This window comes from Gouania willdenowi, chromosome 21, assembly GCF_900634775.1.
Source record: "Gouania willdenowi chromosome 21, fGouWil2.1, whole genome shotgun sequence".
NCBI classification, from domain to species: Eukaryota; Metazoa; Chordata; class Actinopteri; order Blenniiformes; family Gobiesocidae; genus Gouania; species Gouania willdenowi.
The window spans coordinates 6,751,761-6,770,470 of record NC_041064.1 but is presented as its reverse complement, the minus strand read 5'-3'; the positions used below and the strand labels follow the sequence as shown (position 1 = coordinate 6,770,470).

The 18,710-nt window shown below is 35.4% G+C and overlaps 1 protein-coding gene across 1 annotated transcript in view; it reads right to left on the bottom strand.

Annotated features, from left to right (window-relative positions):
* Positions 1–7,575: 7,575 nt before the first annotated feature.
* Positions 7,576–18,710, bottom strand: part of asic4a (acid-sensing (proton-gated) ion channel family member 4a) — a 141,458-nt gene continuing 130,323 nt past the window's right edge. The window contains exons 5-10 of the mRNA XM_028436086.1: positions 17,936–17,989; positions 13,333–13,486; positions 12,443–12,534; positions 11,788–11,867; positions 11,405–11,515; positions 7,576–8,603 (exon numbers count right to left, since the gene is read on the bottom strand). Of these exons, the coding sequence (XP_028291887.1) occupies positions 8,379–8,603; positions 11,405–11,515; positions 11,788–11,867; positions 12,443–12,534; positions 13,333–13,486; positions 17,936–17,989 (716 nt within the window). The 3' untranslated portion in view covers positions 7,576–8,378. The remainder of the gene's footprint in view (positions 8,604–11,404; positions 11,516–11,787; positions 11,868–12,442; positions 12,535–13,332; positions 13,487–17,935; positions 17,990–18,710) is intronic.

Here is an 18,710-nt window from a genome sequence, read left to right as displayed (position 1 = left end):
CTTTCATGGTGTGATCATTGAAAAGCCACAAATATCCTCTTTGTCAGATATTGGCAGTTATCATGTATGATCAGAATCACTTTAAAGACTTGTTATAATTCCAGCACGTTCATATTGTCTTCATTTTAATATGTTAAGGTTTCAGTTATTCAGACAACTTATTTTCAGGAAATTTACTTTGAAATTTAATTTAGAAAAGAGTCACAGATCAGGTGACAGGGGGAGTGGCCTGCCTGACAGAACTCTCGAGTTGGCCACGCCCAGAAAGAACTCGCAAGAACACATCAAAGTGATCTGACAATTACAGTCGAAAAATGTCAGAAGATCAAAGTAAATTTCCTGAAAAAAATTTGTCTGAATAAATGAAACTTTAACATATTAGGCTTGTTTTAAAGTTATATCCCCATTATTAATGTAATAGTAAGTCCAAATGTATGTGTCCATCATTTTTTAGTAAAATTTTAATTTAATGTTTACTCCGATCGATATGAAACTCAATGAGACAATTGAGGAACCAACACGACATAAGATTTTGGATTTTTTTTCTGCCAATGATGAAAAATATAAGTTTTTTTAGATCTTTCAAAGTGATCCAGAATCAGAATATTAAACCATATCCCCTCCTAAATTGAATGGAATCTTCAATATTTGGTTAAAAATTGGTCAAAATTGTTTTATTACTGGTAGTTTCGATGTAATCTTGCCAACAGACAAACAACTAAAAAAACACAGGTGAGAATACAACCTCCTTGGCGGAGGAAACAAACTATATATATGATGAAATAAGTTATGATAGTTTAGGTAACTGAAATAAGAAAAAAAAAGAGACAGTTGATTGGACAACAACATAATACAACTATGCAGTCTAATTAGTCAATGGCTCCAAATTGTTCCAAATGTATTTGAGGGTAAGGTGAGGTTTATTATAGGTTCATTCCATGTCATTTCAACTCATTTTCACGACATCCTCACGTAGTGAAATAAGCCAATATTGGGGTCCAAAATAAAAATAAAGAAGTTGCATGAAGAAAAATGGTTTATATCCAAAGAAAAAGTAACAAAATTAAAACTGATATATTTTTTTCTTACATTCTTACAGTTATGGGCCAATGAAATTAATAAAAAAAAAATATATAGTTTTTCAGAATTCAAGAGACTGTCACCCAAGAACCAATGCATATATGTGACTAATCATTAGTGATGTGAATAGTCTATGTACATAGCTCAAAGCTGACCAAATTATACAGGTAGGGAGCATATGTAAAGTTATTTACTGAAGGCTCAAACATGTTCAAGCCTGAAACTCTGACAAACTTTTTTTTTCCAACTTTGAGAAGCTGGCATGTCCACCAAATATGATGTATAGCAGATCTTTTTGTATATTCTGAGAGAGTAGGTGAAGCTGTATTACTATAGTAATTTTGTACTTTCCTATGTGTTGTAGGTCCTGAGATATTGGAAGCTAAAAATGGAAGACAAATAGGGATGAGCGAAAATTGACACATACACACCTCATTAAATTTGCCATATCTAAAATAAATTAAAAAATACAGTGTGCCTATTGAATAATCACGGAACAATTGGTAAAAATTTCAAAACTTTTTTAGACCTAAGTCCATGGGCCTTTTGCAAAATGACATGTAATGGCTCTACAAAATAAAAGTCAGATTGAAGCCACCCATATTTCTATGCAGGAAAAAATAATGAATAGCCTATACTTGGGCGAGTATTTGAATAATTTTAGAGGTAAAACTAGGGGTGGTGTACCAAAATCATAAAATATATAGGATTAAACGTAAATCTTTTGTCACGCAGCTACAAAATCTACTTTGTCCTTTAGGTGTCAGCAGAAGAGCACTTTTACTTTTACAGTTTGCAGCACTACTGCTGCTGCATGCTCAGCAGGTCACATCTTAGAACATTTGAAAAATAAATATCAACATTTAACTGCCATTTTTATTCCTCACTTCTTCTTCTTTTTTTTATACCTGCATGATCCTACCAAGGCTCCCAGTCAGAATAGTTGCAGTTGTTGATGTCTGGGTTGGGTTTTGAAGGAAGGGAAAACGTTGCAACCTTAATTACAGCTTTAGTTATTTCCAGCCTGTGTATGCACTAGCTCGAGGCAACGCTGTAAAAACCACATAACTACAGAGCAGCTGGAAGTTAATTGTAAGTCATCACTTTGTACTTGGTCTTACGTTCAATCCCAGGACTTTCTCCTCCCACGTAAGGACACAAGTCGACTCGAGCGGCGTGAGAAAAACCCAACGTTTTTTGTTCTATGTGCATTAACGGGTTGTGCCAGGGAAGTAACTTTAAAGGCAATAAAAAGATGAGTTGAGCCATAAAGATAAGAGTGGTTAGAAACATTAACAACGTAGAAGTTGGAGCCACCCAAACAGAGGTCTGACTCTCCTTCTCTTTAACACACATGTTAACTCAAGGCCCGGGAGCCAAATCCAGCCCCATAAAGCTCCCCATTCGGCCTGCAGGAGAAAGTCAAAACATGACTTATTGTGTAAATCTCAGTACCTCCAAATATACAAATTTAATGAAACTTTACCATTCTTTTTTACACGGCTCAGTTTTCCTATGCTTATATCACTTGATAGAAGTAATTTTTAATCTCAAATTGTTGAACTGTTTTTCCAAAATCCTACAATTTTCCTCAAATTTCCCCCCTGAAAGTGAAGATCAGGGACCGAAATGTGTCACTTATTGCACCAATATTGTCGGTGCCTTACATACTTTAAATACTATTATACGTGGAAGTGCAAACTAGGGCAAAATAATGATAAAATTGTTAATTTTACAGCCAATAATCTGTGGCCCACTTGAGATTAAACTGGTTTCTTCAAGTTGTATTTTAGTTACTTTTTCATCGAAGTTTCATCATCGTTCTCTAAATAAAAAAATGAAGAAAAAAAAAACAACTGAATAACTAGAATTCAAAAGACAATTTGTGTTTTTTTGTAACTAACAGATCTTAGTTACAGACAGATCTTTAACAAATCACGTCTTTGAAGTTGTGATGTAGTGACCTTTTCATAGGATTACATACTGATAGTACAAGTACGCACTCATGCTCATACCTTAAAGCTTCCTCCTGGTCATTTGACTTTTTTTTTTTAAAACCAAAAAACATAGCTAATTACACATATTCAACGATTACAACAAGTAAGCGTATCTTTCACATTCTCTGAAGAAGAAAAAAAAGAACTAAATAAACTAGTATTCAAAAGGCAATGTTTGTTTTTGTAACTAAACTTTAATAGCTTTGTATTTACCATGTTTTACATTTATAAAAATGTGTTCCAACAGAAGAAATAATCACAAGATCACACTTTATGTACAAAAATTGGAGTGTTTCCTTGTTACTGGAGCCTAGGGATTGTCCATTTCCTTTCTTCATGAATTCCTGACAACTGCTTGCATCATCCACCACTTACACTTTCCTCCCAGGCTTTCCCTTGTCGTGAAATATTCAGAATGAAGAAAAAGTAGAAGAAGAAGAAGAAGAAATAAAAAAGAACAACATTGAGCATCTGTGACTGCCTGTATTACATTAAATCTGCTGGATGATGTGTTTGTGAGTAGAAAAGGAGCTCAGGGTGGCACAGGAATGTGGTTGAACAGGAAAGAAGGTTCGCTCTGCTACAGTGCACACCTGCCACCCACTGTGCTGTCCTCTGACACCTCACACACACACACACACACATACACACGTGTCACTAAAGCACTACAAAGCCTTCCCCATATCCTCCTCTAGGCTCCAACATCGGAACAAACTCAGAAAGCGATAACGCCACCTTGTATTCATCTCCACACACCCAGCCTCTGTGTGACTTCCCTAAAGATGGCTACAATTATTGATGACAGAGGAGAAGATTGTTATGCATAGCCTGTACAGGATGCCATCAGAGACCGTGATTGGGAACCTTTTGAAAATGTCAAAGTGACACATGATTATGAATATTAAACAGCCATGTATAGGCCCGTGATTACTTGAAAAGGAAGGGATGGTTTTTGACGGATGGGGAGCTGAGGAATGTCACTGTCAGATGAAGTGATGCAAGGCTTCATCGTCAAAGCACAACACGCCAGTCAAATAAATAAAGGAGAAAACTGCGTTGTCGTTTGTTCCCATAGAACCTTTCCCAATGCTAAGTATTTATGTGTGTTGTTCACAGTGGATTGTGTGCCGCTTGGTATGCAGGATGGGACAATTTAGTTTTTTATTGTGGCACCTTGTTACAGTGAGACTCCTGTTTTGATGCATAATCACCAAATCTTCAGTATGATGAAGTCAGATCTGCATTTTATCTATGAATGTTTGTGATTGATTCTGAGTTAGCTGTCAGGATAATAAAGTAATGCATGATATAAAAACTATTTTCCTGTAAGTTTCTTTTCATCGCTAAAAAGGAAACAACAAAAGCGAGCCTGAGGTGTATTTGCAAATAACTGTACAGGTCCAGTTAAGTCCCAATGAAGTCCAGTAATTAAATTATTAGAATAGAAAACAACTCTTTGTGAAGTGTTAATGAAGTCTAAAATCTGCTTTGTTTGATAGCGTTACACTTTCATTATTTATTGGACTTACAAGTCCAACATTTCCACTTCAACCACACCCGAGAAGCTAAAACAAACAAAAACATGTACACCTGACTCAGAGTGTATGAACCTGACTCAGTGGTGGGACATAGACATATTTAGTTAGACAGGACACATTCGATTAGATTCGGCTATTGTGCGGAATGATCCGAAATGGATGCTTACTTAGGTGAAATACGCATAGCAACCAGTTTGTCTACATGTAAATAAACAGGACGACAATCACATTCATCACATTTAGGAATTATTTTGTGACATTTAACAATATTTAAGACTGGAAGCGTGACAGCAAATTAAAGACAAGTGTTTCGCAGTTCATTAACATGATTACAGTGTAATTTTTAGTGTGAGCAAATTTGAACTTATTTCATATAAATTATTATTATTCTAAGGGGAAATTTATGTAGTTTATTTTTTATCTATTTATTTCAAGCCAAGCAAAAAAACAAACACAAAAAGGTTGTAAAAACAAAAAAGGAAATACATTTTCAAGTCTGTATCTGGCTCATAAAGCAAGATACACAAAGAAAAAACAAAACAAAGCATAAATGCCCAAAATGTAAAAGAAAAATGTGATATAAAATATGCTGTAATATGGATATTTTTTTGTGAAATCTAGCAAAACTAGGGCAAAAAAACTAAGCAAAAAAAAAAATTATTAATATTACATAAGTATTTTTTCTTCCTTTAATTTTTTTTGTATTTTTTTTGCATGTCAGTGCTATTACATAAATACAATATTATATATTACTTTTAATGCCATTTGTTATGACTTGTTAAATAAATTATAATCATGTAACTAAAACTACTCAACACTTTTTATTAATTTTTTTTTATTACTAACACGCTGCAAGTTTTTCATATTGTCAAATATCACAAAATGGTTCTTTAACCCAGAAAGCTGTGTTGCTGTGCGTAGTTAGTTTGTGATCATTTTCATTCTCCTGTGTATTTCTCTAGTGTTATTGTTGTTGGTAGTTCACTGGTAAAAGCTAACAATGGGCTAAAAATGCTCATATAAATATACATTTCTCTCTCTGTTTTTCATCAAACAGCTGTTGTCAAATCACAGCCGGCGCGCTCCAACCAGTAACCACCACTTATTAAGCAACAATTACACGAATGAATTGAAATACAAAAAAAATAAATAAATAAATAAATAAATGAGTGTGGATTGGTTGCACCTGCAGGTCCCATTAAGGCTCCAACCAAAATTATACCCACCAGCAAAAACAGTAAATTAAAGCTGGAAAATATGCATTATAAATATGCAATTTCATCAGCGTAAGCTTAAATATGTAACTTTTTGTTGATTTACCACCAAAATAAGCTAAAACCACACCAGCAGCAGCTCTACAAGATCCTAATTAAACTGTTCAGTTTTTGTGTTTCTCTATTTGTGAGTGAGCTGACCTTCTGCACAAATAAAAACAAATGAATCCATGTGCAACTTTATATACCTTATTTTTCTCACTTGTGCTCTTAGAAACATGTTTTTTTTTTTTTTTAGGTTAATGAAATAAAGCAGAATGTTGGACGTAATATGTGTCTTGACTTGAATTGTGGCGCACCACCACCACCACCACCACCACCACCACCACTGTAATTAGACTTTCAGAGATTTCTCGCTAACTATTCAACTATTCAGACTCTAATTATTCCCTTTTGGCGTCTGTCTTGTGTGCTCGCTCATGTGTGCGAAAGGTCAAATGTGCACGCACACACACGCACGTACACACACACACACACACTTAAGCAAAGCCCGTACTGCAGATATCTGCTGCATCCTTATAGTGATCTTGGCCCACGGCTGAGGGACATGACTCAGCAAGAATCACAAAAAAAAATAAAAAAAAAATAAATACATTTTGGTCTCTTATTGCTTATGTCAGCTCAAAAGTTGTGATTCGAACTAAATTAAGAATCAGATAATAGGGAGAGATGAGAAGAAAAGTCATATGTAAAATATTGTATCAGCTATTCTGTCTTGGAAACAATGACACGTCAAAAATAAACAACAATCCTTGTTTTTTTTTCTTTTTTTCATTCCAATAGTGTGAATGTTTGGCAGTCTTTCACGTCTGCGCTTTGTACGTCGTATACAGCAATTGCTACAATCGTGATCGCTATCTTCATATAAAAATCTGCTCTGAAATATAGGAATAACTTAACGTTATCTTATACACAAGATATAGTATACTTCTTCAACTGAATGAAAACAACAACTATTCAAACGGAACGTTAACTTTAGAACTTCCCTTATTTTCAATTTTGGATCTTATGTACACTTACAATGCTACTTGCTAACACCTGCACCACAAACCAGACAAAAGTGCAACACGTGGAGAGATGTTGCTATAGATAGTCACGGTTGGATATTGGAACCTAAAGATACGGTGGCCGTGAAGGGCAAAGTGCGAATGCAAAAGAGAGAAAACACACAAAAGAAAAAACACAAAAGACAAAAATTTAACACAAAAACAAACGCAAAAGACAAAATACAAACGCAAAAAATAAAACGCAAACACAAACGACAAAACACGAACGCAAAAAAGAAAACAAGGATGCAAAAACGAAAACAAGAATGTTAAAAAGAAAACAAGAATGCAAAAAATAAAACGCAAAAGACAAAACAAAAATGCAAAAATAAAATGCAAAAAATAAAACACAAACAAGAAAACACAAACACAAAACACAAATACAAAAAAATAAAGCGCAAACACAAAAGACAAAACACGAACGCAAAAAAGAAAACACGAATGCAAAAAATAAAACGCAAAAGACAAAACAAAAATGCAAAAAAAACCCGCAAAAAAATAAAACGCAAACAAGAAAACGCAAACACAACACACAAAAAATAAAACGCAAACACAAAAGACAAAACACAAACGCAAAAAAGAAAACGCAAACACAAAACACAAACGCAAAAAAAAAAAAACAGATACAAAAAAGACACCGGAAGTAGCAGCGGTCACATGACACATCGCTGATTGGACGAAGCAGATGTAGTTCAGATTTTGAAGTGGAAGAAATTGGACAATGACGCCATTTGACTTTTTCAAACATGAATATTGCCGGGGAACATAACGTAGCGGCTGCTATCAAAGAATATTTTCATTTAGGATATACATACGCAGTGATACTAGATATGCTCTGAACTTACAAGGACTGTACAAATGAGGTGTTTTTTGTATTTGCGTTTTTTTTTGTGTATTCTCTCTTTTGCATTCGTGCTTTGCACTTCAGGGCCACCGTAGTACGGAAATATTTCTTACTTTAGAAACTACTAAAGTTTGCTCGTATATAAGCTTTTTACTATTTTGTATACAATATAGACCATTTACATCAGTGTATCTCTTTCAGTAATTTGATGATTTGCCATGGCTTGATAGCTGATATGGTGCAATGTGTTCTGAAGAAGTGGATTATGGGGAACTGTGATCCTCCTCATGGCTCCCTTTAGTGAAACTGTTCCAAAAAACTGGTCCTGAAATCAAAAAAGTGGAAAAAAGTCTCACTCCAGCATGGATCCATCAAAATAAGAGCATGAAAAGAAGAAGAAGCTGCGTCCGATTGGTGCCCACACAGCGCACGTACTAGTGGTTTGTTTAGCAGCACGAGTTTGGTGTTCTGGCTTTGGCTGTAGCTTCTCACTGGTGGCAGCAAAGGAATGAGGGAAATGTCAAGGGTCTGTCATCGATCTCATCACAGACGCCTCTTTATCATTTGTTGTCACCAGGAATGGCACAATGGGCGGGGCCTTAGCAAGCAAAGTCCTCAAACACGCCATGGTGTCCAGCGTGGTGGTGGTGGGGGCGTTGGGGGAGTTGAGGGAGTTGGGGGAGTTGGGGGAGTTGGGGGATTTGAGGGTGTTGAGGGAGTTGGGAGAGTTGAGGGTGTTGCGGGAGGTGGGGGAGGTGGTGGTTGGGGAGGATGGTGTTGGCGTACGTCCCCTCAGGGTGACTCCGTGTCATGTCGTTTGAATCCTGTTAAAAACAAAACATGTGATGATGACACACAGGAAGTGATGCTGTCAGACTGTGTTTCTCAACAAGTCAAAACCTTTGTAAATGGCTTGTATAATAGCCTTATAATTGGTTCATTATTCTGATTTTACTTGTGTTGAAATAACACTTTTATTTTGACATTGTATATAAATGTTGTGACTTTTATTTTGACACTTTCCAGCAGCACAGGAAGTGTAGATCCAAGAACAAGGAAAACTGTTGTGTAGTGTTGCTGTCGGATGTAAAAGGATGTACATAAAGTTATTTACTTCTTTCATTTATGTTATTTGGAGTTATATACTTTAACTGTAAAATTGTGTTTTTTTTAAAATGTATTTTTATTGTAGTTTTGTGTTTTTACTGTCAAAAAGTATATTTTTCTAATTATGTGCTTTTTTTTGTTGTCATCATGTGTGTTTCTAGTGGCATTTTGTATATTTTCTTTCATTTTGATTGTCTTTGTCTTTGTTGTAGTTTTGTGTGTTTTGGTGTCATTCTGTGTGTCTTTTTCATTTTGTGTGTTTTTGATGTTTTTTGTGTATTCTTGGTGTCGTTGTGTGTGCATTTTCTCTTATTTTGTGCATTTTTGCAATAGCCTTGTATATTATTCTGTTAATTTTGTGTAATTTTTGGAGTCATCTTGCGTATTTCTTCTGTCATTTTGGACTGCGCACACGTTGCAGCAGCACAGGAAGTGTCGATCCTCAAATGAGGAAAACTGTTTATGCAGTACTGTTTTGCTTTCCAATGTAAAAGGAGGTAAAGTTATTTATTTAGTTTACATTATTTGGTGTTATATACTCTATAATTGTAAAATTGTGTTTTTATTTTGTTGCAGTCAAGCTAATATTAACAACTTTCTGATTGTTTATGTTATGTTGCTAGCTTTCTATTTTATTATGCTTTGATAAAGAAGTGATATGAGTATAAATATTATGGTTAATATCTACCCATATATATGTTGTTTTTAGGTGATATTTCCACACTGATAAGAACTAATTCATGTTTATGACTGACATTAATAAATGCTTTTGGAAACATCAGTATGTCTGACTGCAGTTTGCTTCAACTTTTTTTTTTTTTTTTTTACAGATATCCTTCTTTGTAATGAATTCTTTCATATTTTTTTTTTGAAAAGCTTTTTGTCAGGCAGTAACACTGTATCTCATCTTTATGCTCCAAAATGGAAAAACTGCCTTGATAAAGGAGCATCATTTCACAGCATCTGTATCTATCTAATCTCGTTACCGAGGCAACCTGAATCAACAACACCCAACGTTTGTGGCCTCGTGTCATTTGTGAGGAACTTGATTGAGCGAGCGAGAGAGAGAATGCCAGAAATGAGCTCTGCTCTGCTTTCCCCCATCAATAGGACTCAGCAAACGTATTTACATTATTTTCATGAAGTTGTGTTTGTCAGAATGTCTTTTTTTTTCTTCCTAGATTCCTCATTTTTCTATAATTTTGGTTAATATTATTAGAATCCACCCATGGTAGTTTTTTTCCCCATTTTGTTAGACATAGTTGAAATTAAAAGGACTTAACTCTAATTTGTCTAATTTTATGTAATCATCTATCTATCTATCTATCTATCTATGCATCTATCTATGCATCTATCTATGCATCTATCTATGCATCTATCTATCAATCTATCTATCTATCTATGCATCTATCGATCAATCTATGCATCTATCTATCTATCTATGCATCTATCTATGCATCTATCTATCTATCTATCTATCTATCTATCTATCTATCTATGCATCTACTGTATATATCTATCTATCTATCTATCTATCTATGCATCTATCTATCTATCTATCTATCTATCTATGCATCTATCTATGCATCTATCTATCAATCTATCTATCTATCTATGCATCTATCTATCTATGCATCTATCGATCAATGCATCTATCTATCTATCTATGCATCTATCTATCTATCTATGCATCTATCTATGCATCTATCTATGCATCTATCTATCTATCTATCTATCTATCTATCTATCTATCTATCTATCTATCTATCTACATGCGGGCCTTGGTCTAATTTTGTGCACAAAAAGTAAAAGTACAAAAAGTAACAGCAAAAACCCAAAACCAATACAAAAAATGATTAATAAAAAACACAAAATGACAACAAAAACAACAACATACACAAAAAGGACTTCAAAGACACACACAATGACACAAAGTGACAAAAAAATACACAAAGTGACAACAAGAACAGAACAAATACAACAAAAACACACAAAAAGATCAGACAAATTTGCCATATTGATGAGAAAATCTACAAAATGAATTTAAAATCAGACAAAATTAGTGTTTTCAAGCTTGCATTAATGCTCAGATTGGTCATTCTTTTAAATGCTGACATGAATAATAATGTGGCCCCCACTGTGATAGAAGTTTCCCATCTCTGATATATCGGGTAAAAATCACCCAGCGATAGTGATGGTGTTACTAATTAGCGATAGTGTTTTAAGGGTTAAGATCAACTCTCTGCTTTTAAAACTAACACTGAGTTCATACATGTGAATTTAATGTGAAATTCTGAGCTTTTAAAGAGTGAACTCAGCTGGTTTTCCATATATTTTAAACATCTAAGATGTTACTGCTTTGTTCACATGCTTTGTGTCATGTGAATCAATTACGACCTTACTTCTCACATACTGTATTCCTTTGCTTGCAGCGTGTACTGCAGGGTGATTTGTAAACTCAGCACGAGAACAATGCATCATTTATCACGGTGCCGTTATGTGCTGCTGGATGTCGTACCTTTGTTTTTGTGTCTTCCAGACCAACTGTTGCAACAGTGCTGGTCGGCTGCCTGCTCTTCTTCTCCTCTTTCTGCGGCCTCAGCAAACGCTTGAACCGGTGCTTGACTACCTAGTGTGGAAATTATTACAGGAGTGCATGAGACATCGAGGTTGGAAAACATTATTCAACAGCACGTCTGCACATTATATGTATATAATGGATACTAAATACTTCCAAAATACTAAAATACAACTTAAATACTAAACATACTACTTAAAATACTTCCATTATATACGTATATATCCATGAAACAACATAGAGATTAGAGATGTCTGTATATTATATAGCCCTGCCCTCAGATTTCAGCTACAGCTGGTGGTGTATAAGGGCTCGTAAAGTACCTCATATATGTAATCCAGTATTTCTAAGACTGTCAGGATACTGGCTCCAATAAATAGGCCCATCTGCCCACCAATGTCACCTGAAAGGAAAGCAGATAAATTGAAAAAAGCTCAGTGTACAGTACATCCATACGCAGAATTTCCCAAATTTATTCGAACAAATACAATTATTAATAATGTACATGATATATAAATATTTTAAGTGCCATAAAACACAGTGACTGTACAAAATATATATGAATTCATGTGTTGTTCTTTTAAAAATACTAAAAGAAGTATAAGTTTTCAGTGAAATGGTCCCAAACTTTTGAGATTTTAGGTTGGTTTTTCTTCTTCACAATGTAAATGGTGAAGCAGCAAAAACTAAGTAACAACCGGCCGCCGGCCTGATTTCCTCATGAATTTACAATATTAAACAATGCGTCGACGCAAATTTGTGTAGTCATCATTATCAATTATGTTACTATTACTCATTTTTGCATTATTGTATATGATACACACATTGTGGTTGACGCGAATCGCACAGTCTATATATTTAATTCTATTTTTCTTTTGCCCCTCCCTCGCAAGAATCTAAAACTATGATTCAACTCCTCCCACTCTGCTCCAACACACACATCTTTAAAAAAAAAAGAAGAAGAAACACAAGTCTTACCTAACAAACCGGCAACATCGTATGCTTTCTTCTGCTCGATTGTTTCATAGTTCAGAGCTTCAAAGAAGATATCTAACACTAAGAAGTTGTCTCTGGAGAAGATATGAGATAAGAGGGAGAACAGCATCAAAAACCAGCTTCAAAAATCCTCCACAAAGAGTAATAAAAGAAGAGCAAAAATAGAAACTAGCATTTTGAACAAGCCATGGTAAAGATAAAATGACCTGGAGTTTAGTTTGAATACCAGCAGCAGAAATATAGTGAGATAATGTGGTGTTTAAGAACATCTTTAGTCAGTGCTGTGTCTGTTCTCTCTAGATTTACAACAGACTGTGTTTTATCCTTCAACACATCTCTAATGAGTAAGGATTAGGAGGTAAGAGTGTAGCGCACACACACACATACACTTGGCTTTTCTGTAACTCTTATTTACAGGCATAATTTTGTAATATTTTCTTTGTTTTAGTTGTAGTTTCTTGTGTTTTTACTGTCAATAAGTTTATTTTTCTTTCATTATTTTGTGTTTTTGTTATTGTTTTGTTTGTTTTTGGTGTCATTTTGGACGCTTTTTTTTTTTCTCCAATTTTGTGTATTTTTGATGTTGTTTGTGTGTTATTGGTGTTGTTTTGTGCATTTTCTCTCATTTTGTGCATTTTTGTAATGGTCTTGTATTTTAATTGTGTGTATTTTTTAAATCATCTTGTGTGTTTTTCTGTCATTTAGCTTATTTATAGCATCATTATTTGCTTTTACTTTTGAAGGCTGCACAAAATTAGGGCCGCACTTGGCCCCTGGGCAGCCAGGTTGCCCATGTCTTTTAGCTTTATGGGCTTTCCACTGAGCATCACATCACAGCTTTTAAGCACCATGCTGACGGTTGATTGTCGTACCTGATGTACTCCTCAGACTTGTCGTATTTTCTGGAGAGATAGCGCGCTGAGCCTTTGCTGGGGATTTTGACCATGGAGAGCTCTTTACCGTATCGGGTGAGATTACAGGGCGTCTCGCATGGACACGTGTCTCCACTGTTCTTCTGTAGCTGTGCTGCAACACAGTAGCAACAAATGGTTTAATGGATACAATCAGAGGAGAGTCAACGTATACCTGAAAAAAAAAAAAAAATCTCCATAAGTAAAAGTTTTTTTACTGATGAGTATAGGTGTGTGTAAAAACAACGCACTCTGCTCCAAAAAACAGTTTGTGTCAAGAATATTTTTTTACAAGCATTTCATGGGCAAGTTATAACCCAATAAAACATTCGACTATAACCTGGAATAGAATGCAGATCAAGTGTTTCTAAAGGGTTTTGTTTGTGTTTCACAAGTTATTCTAACTTTGAGGTGAAATACGTGACAAGATTTCACAAAGTCTGCAAAAGTGTTTTTTTTTTTAAAGTATCATGTCATTTAAAAAGCCAGCAATCTATTACACAGAAAAGATTTCTGTGGCAAACCATCAAACTGATACTGTGTGTACAAGATGCCCCATTGACAAGATGATTTTTAGATATACCTGTGTGTGTGTGTGTGTGTGTGTGTGTGTGTGTGTGTGTGTGTGTGTGTGTGTGTGTGTGTTTTCCTGCCACTTTAAGCAAAGCAGTACCTTACGGTCAAGAATCTATTGAATATGTTTATTTATTTATTTATTTTTTCATTATGACATGTTTTCCACAGTGGACAACATAATGTTTCACTAAAAAAAATTAAAGTGACTCGTCAACGTGGTACAAAACCTTTTTATATATTAAAGGGGACATATCATGCTAAATCCACTTTTTTAGCCCTTAAATGCATTTTGTTGTATATTTAGTGCTTAGAAGTACAGAAAAAATCAAATTAGTCTCTTCAGGTGCTCCTTAGATATCTTTATATTCTGTTTTGCTAATATTTTTCAATCTGTTTCGATTTTTCTATTCTCTATTACGTTTTTTGAACTATTACATCACAGTATTTGCAGCAGAACTGCCAAATTAGTACATCAACTCCAGGTCCAACACTTTCTCGCTTTTATTTTGTAGTCCAAGCTCAAGGATGCTGAAGTTACGAGAGGATAAGTCAAAATGTTTGGTTGTTGGATGTAGTAACCCACACGCTTCATTACACCGTCTCCCAGCATCAGAACCTTTTCAAAGTGCCTGGTTGAGTTTAATTTTTCACGGAAATGTACCCACATCTGTGGGTAAGGTCATTTTTGTGTGCGCGAAGCACTTCAGTGATGACTGCTTCTGCAACCTCCACCAGTATAAAGAAGGATTTGCCGAAAGACTTTGTCTGATTGAGGGTTCAATTCCTTCTATCTTTGGAGACGACAAACAGAGCACTTCGGTAAGCTGTAAATAACGCTAAACAGTGTGATGATAAGACGTCCCTGTCATTGTTTTGTTAGCATTAGCAGTTGCACCGTCTTCATATGTTAGTGCCGTGTGCTCGTTTTAGATCCTTGATGATATGGCCTACGTGATTTAATTTAAGTCTAAAGTTTTCATTAGTCATTTCATTTTGCCGTTTTTGTCTTTGAAAAGACTGTATTAAAATGCATTTTGTGACGTTAGCTTGGCGCTAGTGTTAGCTCGGTGCTTGTGTTAGCTCACTTGTTAGGGTTCTGCAGGTTCATCATCTTCATTTTCATCTCGCGCCGCCGTATCTCTTCTATCAAACTACAAAAATGGCCGAGCAGGGTGGAGTTGAACCGAGTGTCACCTGAAGAGGGGGCGGGGTATGAAGTGTCTCATTTGCATTTAAAGAGACCGCACCAAAACGAGTTGCTCAGAAGCACATCAGAAAAGGGGCCTGTGGAGCTATAATAATGAGGAATTCAGACCCAAGCATTGCAGTTCCGCTTTATATAGACCACGACTGTATGATTTATATGTAAAAAGGAAGGATTTAAAACCATGATATGTCCCCTTTAAATCAACATTTTTAAGAAGTCTTTATTTTACCACAAAATGTTTTTAGTTTATTTATATATTTAGTTTTCTTTTGACCAGGAAGAATTTTCAAAGTGAGCTTGCAAGCTAGCTATCAGTTAGCTAACCTTGTAAAAATTGTTTCATGTCATTGCATTTGACAGTTGAAAATTGTCAAATACAATGTTCTCGGTGGAGTTCTTATCATTTTTTCCGAGACTCCTTTGTCGTAGAACTCCTCCTAGGCTATTAATGCAGCATTAATGACATGTATGTCATCACATAGAGACAATGTCAAGGATGTGCAGTCCTTTTTTGGAGCCAAGTTGCGTCAAGTGTCAATTTTTTTTTTTTTTTTTCATATCTCTACCAATATTTAACGTACAACTTCGATACTTACATTTATGAATAGCTCATCTCAAGTGGAGAATTTTATTTGGATGGACCGAAGGTGTACAGCCGACAGTAAAAAGATCAGTAAGGGTCAAAGTTCATGATGTCACCCAAAAAAAAAAAAAAAAAAAAGCGTTTTTTGAGATACAGTGCTGAGACTGGTACCATTGAACAACATTTCCTTTCAATGTGTGATCTTCACCTCAAGGTCATATTTAAGGTCAAGGTCAGCCTTCTGTTTTTCCTGCATTAGTACTTTTAATTTAATTAGTAAAAATAATAAACTTGTCAACAAATCCAGGTCACTTTCTGTCTCCCCCTAACAATATTTCACTCTTGTCCTGACATGAACATTTTGCTGTCCTATTTATTTTGTTAAAACTCTAAAAAAAAATAATATTGAAAAAATCTCTCCCTGCTGTCTCTGGCCAGAAAACAGCACTTGCAACTTTCCTGCCTCCGATCCGGTGGCAGACGTACTGCTTTACGGCAGCCCGATACAAACTAATGCTAGATTATGACCAGCCCCGTGGCTGCACACGGTTGTTTACAAAGTCACTTTTCTCAAACTTATATCATGGCGGAGTCAGCAGCAACACACTGCCGCACATGCACACATTTGCAACCCAGTGCTCCATCAGGCAGCACACACACAAATATCCATCTACCTGTCTATCTATCCATCCATCCATTTTCAGAGCCGCTTTGTCAGCACAAAAACAAACACATCACACACATTTCGATACTTCCTGCCGTATTACTCCCACGTCATTCATTTATTTTACTTGTCTCTCTTCCTCATACTGTTCACATGGTCACATGGGACTATATTGTATGTGTGAAAGCACCCTTAGTGTCACTGTTGTTTTCCAGTGATCGGTTGGCACCGTCTTGGGAGAGCAAAGGTGCTCATGTAGCTGTGGGGTGGGGCACGTGGCGGGGCGTGAAGAGTTTTTATGAGAGCGACATTACCAAAAGGGACCTTTAGGGGGAGCACAAGTTACTTAGTTCTGCTTGAACACTTCAGATGTCATTATCATGACAAAAATTCCACATGCATTCTTACACTAGTTTATCATATAGGCAGAATTATTATTGTGCATTTATTTTTTGCTCATCAAAATACCAAATTAATAGAAAATGCATTCCTTTTCTGCCAATTTTTCTTCTTTAAAAACCAACTACATTGAGTCCAGACACAAACGGCCAGAGGCTGCTGTGAAACTTGTTATTAGAAAAAGGTGATTGATGTATTCCATAACTCTGACAAGTAGGTTATTTGTATGCAGCTCCACAATGGTATATGTTCTTTGTGTGATGGTGAAGCGAAACACTTTTACAATATAAGAATTTAATGGGTTACCTTTTATAGAGGGAAGCTCTTTTCATACTGTTTGAATTAAGAATAAGACCCACATGAATATTACCCATTCATGTGAAATACTTCTAAGATTTCATTCAGCTACAGTATATTTCTCATTGGGTTTGTATTCAATGAAGAGATATGATTGAAGTTCTGGCTAATATGAATGGAAATGATGTTATATAATAATTGTACCTATATGTCTGCCATGCCGATAAAATATATTTTAAATTAAAAAAAACCTGAACAGAGCATCTTTATATTGGATTCATGGTTTGGTGACAAGAAGCATGACAGTCATAATTTTCTGCGACTACATTTTTTAACTGACAATAACAAGACTATGAATATATATATATATATATATATATAAAAAAAACATGACATGTGAACAAATGCTATATAAAAATAAATGAATATTTTTGTTAACTAATAAAAACTGAACGTTAATGTTCACATATAAATTAGAATACAAATCCAGCACACCTCCAGGTATTTGTTGAAGAAGAAGAAGAAGAAGAAGAAGAAGAAGAAGAAGAAGAAGAAGAAGAAGAAGAAGAAGAAGAAGAAGAAGAAGAAGAAGAAGAAGAAGAAGAAGAAGAAGAAGAAGAAGAAGAAGAAGAAGAAGAAGAAGAAGAAGAAGAAGAAGAAGAAGAAGAAGAAGAAGAAGAAGAAGAAGAAGAAGAAGAAGAAGAAGAAGAAGAAGAAGAAGAAGAAGAAGAAGAAGAAGAAGAATAATCATCCTTATATTTACTGATTGTGTTTCCATTTTCCCTTTGGGGGGAGCTCGACGTAATGAGAAAAGAAATGAAGGAAGATTGTTTCTTACCAAGTGCTTTGTCAACACAGTTGATTTTACTGGGAGGGCAGATATCTGCAGTTCCTGAAAAGGAGAAGAGAAAATGAGTCTGATAAATCAGAAACAAAATGATCAGTGACCCGTGTCGGCTGCGATGAAGGAAGCGTAGCTACGAAACAACGCGCTGCAGCTTATCACTCGTCTCTAAATGAAAGGACGACTTCCATCTATGCAGCCGGGGCCATTTTGGACCTTGATTGCACTGAGAAATGAAGCATGCCAGCTCCACCCGTGAGGCATATTTAGAAAGTCTTTAAAAAGCAATCAATGAGTCACCTCTGCAGACTAACATTCAGCCCAGCCGTCATCGACAGGTATTCATCAGCACGACAAATATAGAACAGAGGTGTTATCGTGTATCTCTATGTTCGCCATGATCGTGTGTCTTTTATTTTCTTCTTTTAGTCATTGAAAATGTAAATTAATGCAGAGTGAAATAATGTGTGATGGTGGTGAGCAAGAAGATAAATCTTTTTTAATCAAATCTCATTTCTTTAACTGAAAAATTGGTGCCGTTTGAACCTGAAACACAAAATATCAGAACGGCAACATCAAATGGGATTCTTGAGAGGAAAAATTATCTTTTGCCCTTTTAAACAACACTCAACTATATTTCCTTGCAAGAATACTCATTCTTTGAATCAATGTCAAATAACACTAAATGATTTCAGTGTAACGAGATGTTCTTTTCTTTAAACACTGATTAAAAATCTAACTGGGTGACCTTAACTAACCGAGCAGCAAC